Source organism: Rhinopithecus bieti, unplaced genomic scaffold (genome assembly GCF_001698545.2).
Source record: "Rhinopithecus bieti isolate Rb0 unplaced genomic scaffold, ASM169854v2 scaffold_56806, whole genome shotgun sequence".
NCBI lineage: Eukaryota > Metazoa > Chordata > Mammalia > Primates > Cercopithecidae > Rhinopithecus > Rhinopithecus bieti.
Genome location: NW_016823424.1, coordinates 130950 through 139886, shown reverse-complemented (window position 1 = coordinate 139886; position 8937 = coordinate 130950). Strand labels below are relative to the sequence as shown.

The 8937-nt window shown below is 50.9% G+C and overlaps 1 protein-coding gene across 2 annotated transcripts in view; it reads right to left on the bottom strand.

The window, feature by feature from the left end:
• Positions 1 to 4227, bottom strand: part of AAAS (aladin WD repeat nucleoporin) — a 13429-nt gene extending 9202 nt beyond the window's left edge. Inside the window, exons 1-2 of one of the 2 annotated variants that reach the window (XM_017861539.1) lie at positions 3922 to 4227; positions 3237 to 3364 (exon numbers count right to left, since the gene is read on the bottom strand). In XM_017861539.1, coding sequence (XP_017717028.1) covers positions 3237 to 3364; positions 3922 to 4044 — 251 coding nt within the window. In that variant the 5' untranslated portion in view covers positions 4045 to 4227. Of the gene's footprint in view, positions 1 to 3236; positions 3365 to 3761; positions 3897 to 3921 lie in introns of those variants that run through there. The other variant, XM_017861538.1, reaches the window with a different exon arrangement.
• Between the last annotated feature and the right edge of the window lie 4710 nt (positions 4228 to 8937).

Genomic DNA, 8937 nt, shown 5'->3' with positions numbered 1-8937 from the left:
AAAAATACAAAAATTGGCCAGGTGCGGTGGCTCAAGCCTGTAATCCCAGCACTTTGGGAGGCCGAGACGGGCGGATCACGAGGTCAGGAGATCGAAACCATCCTGGCTAACACGGTGAAACCCCATCTCTACTAAAAATAGAAAAAATTAGCCGGGCATGGTGGTGGGCGCCTGTAGTCCCAGCGACTTGGGAGGCTGAAGCAGAAGAATGGCGTGAACCCAGGAGGCGGAGCCTGCAGTGAGCAAGATCATGCCACTGCACTCTAGCAAGGGCAACAGAGTAAGACTCCATCTCAAAAAAAAAAAAAAAAATTAGCCAGGCATTGTGGTGTGCATCTGTAGTCCCAGCTACTCCAGAGGCTGAGGCAAAAGAATTGCTTGAACCTGGGAGGCAGAGGTTGTAGTGAGCCAAGATCACGCCATTGCACTCCAGCCTGGGTGACAGAGTGAGACTCTGTCTCAAAAAAACAAAAAAGAATCTACTTCAGGAATCTAGGAAAAAGGTGAAAGTGGCCTGAACTGGTGGGATGAAGAAAAAGAGAGATTTGAGAGACTTAGGAAGTAGCATGAACAAGATGTGAAGACTAATCAGACATTAGTAAAGGAAAGAGCAATCAACACAAGAAAAACACCTAGGTAACAATTACATCAGCTAATACGCTTACAATGTGCCAGCTCTGGACTAGGTGCCTCACATGAACTAATCAAGCCATTATGACAATTCTACAAGATAGGTATTGTTATCACTGCATTTATTTTTATTTTATTGAGACAGGGTCTTGCTCTGTCACCCAGGCTGGAGTGCAGTATTACCATCATGGCTTGCTGCAGCCTCAACCTCCTGCACTCAGGTATTCCTACCTCAGCCTCTGGAGGAGCTGAGACTACAGGCACACACCATCATGCCAAGCTAATTTTTAAATTTTTTGTAGAGACATGGTTTCAGTGTGCGTGTGTGTGTAAGACGGAGTCTCACTTTGTCACCCAGGCTGAAGTGCAGTGGTGTGCACTCGGCTCACTGCAACCTCTACCTCCTGGGTGCAAGCAATTCTTGTGCCTCAGCCTCCTGAGTAATTAGGATTACAGACGGAGTTTCACCACATTGGCCAGGCTGGTCTCGAACTCCTGACCTCAAGTGATACACCTGCCTTGGCGTCCCAAAGTGCTGGAATTACAGGCGTAAGCCTCCGCGCCCAGCCTATCACTGCATTTTTAGATGAGACAACAAAGGTGTGAAGAGGTTAATTAATATGAACAAGGTAATCTAAGTAGAAAGTAGTCAGGATTCAACTATCTATCTACCCCAGAACCTACACTCAAACCACTTTTTTCTGAATGAGTAATATGATCATTCCTTAAAGTGAACCATCCAGGGAAGCAAATTTGGAGAGAGAAATAAAGAGACTGGATTTGAGCATACTGAATATATGAAGTCTGAAATACTCAAGCAGGATAATTTGACAAACAAGTGAACACCAGGTCTGATGCATCGACTGGAAATCTAGCCCCAAAAACACCAACATTCAAGGGACATTAGGAAGAGGAGCCACCAAAAAGCCTGAGAAGCAGCAGCTGCAGAAGCAGGAGACAAGAAGGAGCCTGGGAATGAATGGATTTTCAACAAACTGATGTTCAACTTCACACACACATGCCCATTAAACTGTACTAAAGTACCAAAGATCAAAGCTTAACAGCACGTATTGGAAAACAGGCACTCTCATACACTGCTGGTGGGAACATATACATGTACAATTTTGACAGAGGACTATTTGGAACAGCTCACAAATTACAGATGAACATACCCTCTGAACCAGCAACTTAACTTCTAGGAATTCGTCCTATAAATAGTAATGGTATTAATAAAATATTAACTTTTTTTTTTATTTTTTTGAGACAAGGTCTCACTCAGTGCCACTGCACTGGCACAATCTTGGCTCATTGCAACCTCCACCTCCCAGGCTCAAGCAATCCTCCTATACATAAGCCTCCTGAGTAGCTGGGACTAAAGGTGCATTCCACCATACCCGGCTAATTTTCGTACTTTTCTTGTAGAGAAAAGAACATGGTTTCGCCATGTTCCCCAGGCTTGTCTCGAACCACAGAGCCCAAGCAATCTGCCAGCCTCAGCCTACCAAAGTGCTAGGATTATAGGCATGAGTCACTGTGCCTGGCATAAATAATCCTTAAAGGGATTTATATATGCCATTAATAGGTCCAGGTGCAGTGACTCACAGCTGTAATCTCAGCACTTTGGGAGGCCAAGGCAGGCAGATTACCTGAGATCAGGAGGCCAGACCAGCCTGGCCAACATGGTGAAATCCCACCTCTACTAAAATACAAAAATTAGCTGGGCGTGGTGGCACGTGCCTATAGTCCCAGCCACTCGGGAGGCTGAGGCAGGGGAATTGCTTGAACCTGAACCTGAGAGGCGGAGGTTGCAGTGAGCTGAGATTGTACTACCGCACTCCAGCCTGGCAACACAGCAAGACTCTGTCTCAAAAAAAAGAAAATGAGCCAGCGCAGTGGCTCATGGCTGTAATCCCACTTTGGGAGGCCGAGGCAGGCAGATAATCTGAGGTCGGGAGTTCAAGACCAGCCTGACCAACATGGAGAAATCCCATCTCTACTAAAAATACAAAATTAGCTGGGTGTGGTGGCACATGCCTGTAATCCTAGCTACTAGGGAGACTGAGGCAGGAGAATCGCTTGAACCTGGGAGGCAGAGGTTGCAGTGAGCTGAGATCGTGCCACTGCACTCCAGCCTGGGCAACAAGAGTGAAACTCCATCTTAAAAAAAAGAAAAGAAAAGAAAATGAAACCAGGTAGTGTGGCTCCACTCCTACAAGTGCAAAGTGGATGACCTATGTAGATTATTCAATGCAACCTTATATCTAATCTTGCTGAGCTTTAGGTAAAAGCTCAGAAGTGTTAATGACATGAGGTGGGGGCAGGGAGCAGGTTCACCTAATCAAGCCAGAAAGCAAAGCAAGTTACTAGAGATTAAATAGAAGTACTTTTTCCATAGTGTTCCTGGGAAGGGCAAGGAAGGGAACCTGATATTTATTGAGCATTTGATTTCTACAATAAGGACTAAAAATTTCATATGATTTAAGATATACAGCCCTCATGGAGACAGCCTGAATAAGTCTTTTCAAGAACACCCCAAGGTAAAGAGTGGTGACTCATTTTCCAGGATCTGCAGACTATGACCCAGAAAACGCTTTGCCATGCCTCACCAAATGTTGATGCATCTCTTCCACACTTGCTCCCGGTGATGGATGAAGGCAGTTCTTGTGCCATGGTCCAGCCTTCCAGGGGTCTTTAGGGGATCCTTGGTCAGGTGTAGGACAGGAAGATTGATCCACTATAGCACAAAAGCGAGGGGTGTGATGGTGAGTCAAGATTCCAGAGGTCGGTTTTCCGTTTCCACAAAGCTAACACTTGTGAGTATGGGAAATAAGTCTTAGCTCCCGTATCTGTGCAACTAGAATAATATTTCACAGGGTTGTGATTATGAAACCATAGAACATTTTTAGAAAACACCTGACTCATTCTCTTTCTTACATAACAAACGCTCAGTAAATATCAGTTTCCCTTCCTTGTCCTTCCCAGGTACACCACGGAAAAAAAGTTCCAAGTTGTACCTTTCTGATCCTCCCCAGATACCGTCCCCAACTTTTAGACAGTTCTCCCTCATTCTCTCCATTCCCTCTAGGACTCCTCCACAGCTCCTTAACCCCCCCTTATACTCCAATCCCTGCCCTAAAACAGATTCCAGCCCTTCTATTCTCCTGCCGGGGCCAAGCTGTTTCCAGTCCACCAGACTCTGCGACCCTGCCCCTGTCACACTGCCTCCCTTCTCCAATTCTCCCCGACTCCGCCCCCATGCCTGCAGGTCCCCTCCCTCCTCGCCCTGGCCACCTGGCCCCGGAAGTCGGGGGGAGGGCTCTCATAGCTACTGCCCGTCACCAGTTCGTTATTGTGCTCATATAGGGTGACTTGACCCCGAGGCGGTGGAGGAGGGAACAACCCCAGGGAGCACATCTTGCCGGTTCGCAGGACGTCTAGAGTCGGCAAACTCCTGGCCGGAACGGCACAGACCCTCCTCCCGCAACTCGGTTCCCGGGCTAGATTCGTATGCGGACGGGTAGCCGCAAGGGACAAACGGCGAGGCGGCGCTCGACGGAAGTGAAGAAAAGACTTGACAGGAAAGAAGGACGAGTAAGCGGTCCCGGGACAGACCGCCAAAGCGTCCTCCTGCGCCCCCTGGCGGCCGGAGGGGGAGCAGCGCGGACACGTCCTCGGGCCAATCGTTGGTTACCAGGCTGGAGCGGGGTTTTTTTTGTTGTTTTCCAGGCGACTACTGTTTTTCCCAGCTCCGAATTCCCCAACGCCTTTTCCCACTCACTCTTTTAATGCTTAGAAAGCCCGAAATAACCCACATTCAGGGAAGTACCAAATTAACCCTCCCAGGCCTGTGGATCACCCAGAGGAAAATACAGGCTATGTCACAGGCAGCTGGCTGGAAAGTTGAGGGAAAAACCTCAGAGAGGAGGAACAGTCCTGCACCCACAAGGTTAGGCGGACTCCTGGAAAGGGAGGTGGGGACAGGTGGAAAAGTAACATTTCCTGCCAGGCGAGGTGGCTCACGCCTGTAATCCCAGCACTTTGGGAGGCCTAGGTGGGTGGATCACCTGAAGGTCTGGAGTTCGTAGACCAGCCTGGCCATGTTGAAAACCCCATCTATACTAAAAATACAAAAATTAGTCGGGCGTGGTGGCGGGCATCTGTAATCCCAGCTAATCGGGAGGCTGAGGCATGAGAATCTCTTGAACCCAGCAGCGGGGGGTTGCAGTGTGCCGAGATGGCTGTGTTGCACTCCAGCCTGGGCAACAAAAGCAAAACTTTGTCTCACAAAAAAAGAAAGGAAAACTTTAATTTTATTTTATTTTATTTTTTTATTTTTTTTTTGAGACGGAGTCTCGCTCTGTCGCCCAGGCTGGAGTGCAGTGGCCGGATCTCAGCTCACTGCAAGCTCCGCCTCCCGGGTCCACGCCATTCTCCTGCCTCAGCCTCCCGAGTAGCTGGGACTACAGGCGCCGCCATCTCGCCCGGCTAATTTTTTGTATTTTTTAAGTGGAGACGGGGTTTCACTGTGTTAGCCAGGATGGTCTCGACCTCCTGACCTTGTGATCCGCCCGCCTCGGCCTCCCAAAGTGCTGGGATTACAGGCTTGAGCCAACGCGCCCGGCCTATTTTATTTTATTGAGACAGGGTCTCGTTCTATTGCCCAGGCTGAAGGCAGTGGCGCTATCTCAGCTTATGGCAACCTCTGCCTCCTGGGTTCAAGCAGTTCTCCTCCCTTAACCTCTGGAGTAGCTGGGATTACAGGCATGTGCCACTACGCCCAGCTAATTTTGTATTTTTAGTAGAGACAGGGTTTTATCATGTTGGCCAGGCTAGTCTCAAACTCCTGACCTCAAGTGATCCGCCCGCTTTGGCCTCCCAAAGTGCTGGGATTACAGGCCTGAGCCACCTTGCCAAGCTACAAAACTATTTCCTGAGCACTTGTTATGATAAATGCTCTTACAATCTTTACAACCCCATAAGGTGGGTGCTGTTCTGTCACCACGAGGAAAGTGAGTCACAGAGAGATTGGACCTAGGTACACCCAAACCAGTTATTCTGACTTAAGAATAAAAGTGAGGCTGGGCATGGTAGCTCACACCTGTAATCCCAGCACTTTGGGAGGCTGAGGCTTATCTCTTTTTTTTTTTTTTTTTTTTTTTTTTTTGTGAGACAGTCTCGCTCTGTCGCCCAGGTTGGAGTGCAGTGGCGGGATCTCAGCTCACTGCAAGCTCCGCCCCCCGGGTTTAAGCCATTCTCCTGCCTCAGCCTCCCGAGTAGCTGGGGCTACAGGCGCCCACCACCTCGCCCAGCTAGTTTTTTTTGTATTTTTTTTTTTTAGTAGAGACGAGGTTTCACCGTGTTAGCCAGGAGGGTCTCGATCTCCTGACCTCGTGATCTGCCCGTCTCGGCCTCCCAAAGTGCTGGGATTACAGGCTTGAGCCACCAGGCCTGGCCGAGGCTGATCTCTTGAGCCCAGGAGTTCAAGACCAGCTTGGGCAACATAGCAAGACCCTGTATCTACAAAAAATTCAAAAGTTAGCCAGTGTGGTGGTGTCAAGCGTCTGTAGTCCAGCTACTCAGAAGGCTGAGATGGGAGAATCGAGACTACAATGATCCAAGATTGCGCCACTGCACTCCAGCCTGGGGCAAAGAGCGAGACCCTGTCAAGCAAGCAAGAGAGAAAGAAAGGGAGGGAGAAAAAGCCAGGTGCAGTGGCTCACGCCTGTAATCCCAGCACTTTGGGAGGCTGAGGTGGGCTGATCACCTGAGGTCGGGAGTTCGAGACCAGCCTGACCAACATGGAGAAACCCTGTCTCTACTAAAAATACAAAACTAGCTGGGGCATTGTGGTGCATGCCTGTAAATCCCAGCTACTTGGGAAGCTGAAGCAGGAGAACTGCTTGAACCTGGAAGACAGAGGTTGCGGTGAGCAGAAATCACACCACTGCACTCCAACCTAAGCAACAAGAGTGAAACTCCGTCTCAAAAAAAAGGGGAAAAAAAAGGGAGGAGAAAGAAACATTGAATTCTTTGAGTCTCACTTTTCTCATTTGCAATGTCCTAATTATTTCATATGGTTGTTTTCCATACAAAATAATGAAGTGAAGCTATTTAATAAATTTTAAAGTGCTAAACAAATGTCAGAGGTTAATAGCTATAACTGTGCCATCAGCTAGGTGACCTTGGTCAGAGTTCATTAACAAATGTTAAGTGATTTGAAGAAGTAGAAGGCAGTCCCCACTCCCAAAAACTACCAGTCTTATTGAATAATCTAGGGGGCATTTAGTTCTAGTATTCTGGATTCCGTGTCTGCCCTTCTTTTCACCTGAAAATTTCCCCAAGAGAGTTATTCCCAGGTCAGAAAACAAAGGGCTCCACAGTCTCCTGAAAATGCACTTCACCTGAGAAGGCAAGTGGCTCGCCTCTAATCTAGTACTTATCAACTGTTAAGGGACATATGAATCTCCTGGGCATCTTTTAGGGTGGAGCTCAGAGGCTATATTTCCAAAGAATCCCCAGCTGATACTGCACAGACGACATTTTAAGTAGCAAGGCTCTAACCTAGGGGTCCCCAATCTTTTTAGCACCAGGTTTAGTGGAAGACAGTTTTTCCATGGGGAGCGGGGGAGGGAATGGTTTTGGGATGAAACTGTTACACCTGAGATCATCAGCCATTAGTTGGATTCTCATCAAAAGCGAGCAACCTAGGTCCTTCACGTGCGCAGTTCACAACAGGGTTCGCGCTACTATGAGAATCTAATGCCGCTGATCTGACAGGAGGCGGAGCTCAGCTTGCTCAGCTCACCTACTGCTGTGCGCTTCCTTTACAGGCCACTAACACTAGGGGCGGCGGGACTCCTCCTCTAACCTTTACCCATAGCCCCATTTAGTTTCCTAGATGAGTTCACCGTCACCTGGGAAGTCACAGAAAGCTTGAAGAGCACAAGGTATACACTAGGGATGGTTTGGGGATCCTGGCTGGGAAAGCTCTCCCTGAGAAGGGGAAGTGAGCAGGTTTGAGGGAAAGAGGGAATAGGTGACAGATTAGTGGAGAGCACTGAAGACCCACGATAAAGTTTCCGTTTGTACCTTGGTAACACCATCCAAACCCAGATACCCCTAGGAAAAATCACTCCGGCCTGCATCTTGCATCCTTCGATGAAACCAACAGGTTATAATGATCGGTTTAGGTGCCTGCATCTTACCCTGTAAGGTGAACCAGAGAGAAGGAACAGTGCTGTTCCGCCCGCAGCCCCCGCCCTGGCCTGGCACAAGTACTGTCCCCTCCCCCATACTGCTTATCTAACATTTGTGGAACGCTTTTCACAATTTGCGGGTTCTAGAAAGGCCCAAGTCCAGGCCTACCGCGCTCACCCAGTAACTTCACCAGGGGGCGCGGCGGGCCCGGCGACGCAGCGACTGTGACCCCATGGGCTCGGAGCGCTTAGCGGGCGGTCTCCGCCGGCCCCTCCCTACGACCTGGGCGGGAACCGAGACAGCGCGCAGGCCGCTTCTAAAAGGGGCCCCCCACTTTGGGAGTCATCGCCGGAGCCTGGGTGCCTGGAGCTCCGCCCGCCACCCCTTCCCGGGCCCGCTGGAGCCCGGCGTCCCGACCCGGGGCCGGTAACCAGGCGCACATGGCCTGCCCGGCCCTGTTTGTCCTGGCAGCGCGCCGCCCTATTTGAAGCGGTTTTTATCTCCCAGAAACCAGCAAAACCCCAAGCGGAGTCTAGGGAAGATGAAAGGGGCCGAGGGGCTAGGGAGGGGAGGACCGCGAGGCTGCGGCGGGCAGGAGCTGGCACCGGACAGGCGGGGACCGAGAGGCGAGAGGGCCAGACTCTGGGGGGTCCGGAGGAGCCCGTCCGGCGGGGTTGGGGCGGGATCCCGGGGGTCCACTCCATCCAGGCCGCCGCCTCGCTCAGACCAGCTCCAAGGCGCCCCCCTTCCTTCCTCCGCCCCAGCCCCGTCTCCCGTGTCTCTTCAGTCACAGCCCCCAGCCCACTAAAGAAGTCTTCGGAACTCGGATTTCTTCAAAGCGCCTTTGAAGCAGCGCGCCCCGCCAGAGGGCAGGAGATTTCCCACCTGGGCGGGGGCGGGAGTGGCGTCAGGGGGTGGGGGGGGCTCGTAACCCGAGCCCGCCCAGGATCGCTGGCCCCCTCCCACCCGGAGTATCGCCTCTTGCGACCTGCGAGGTGGACAGTCCGACGCGGGTCGCAGCTGGGAGTCGGGGCCAGGCTGGGGGGAGTGGCCTGTGAGTCCCCTCAGCCCAGCGGGGGAGCCTTGGGGGGCGGGGGCCGCACAAAGCCC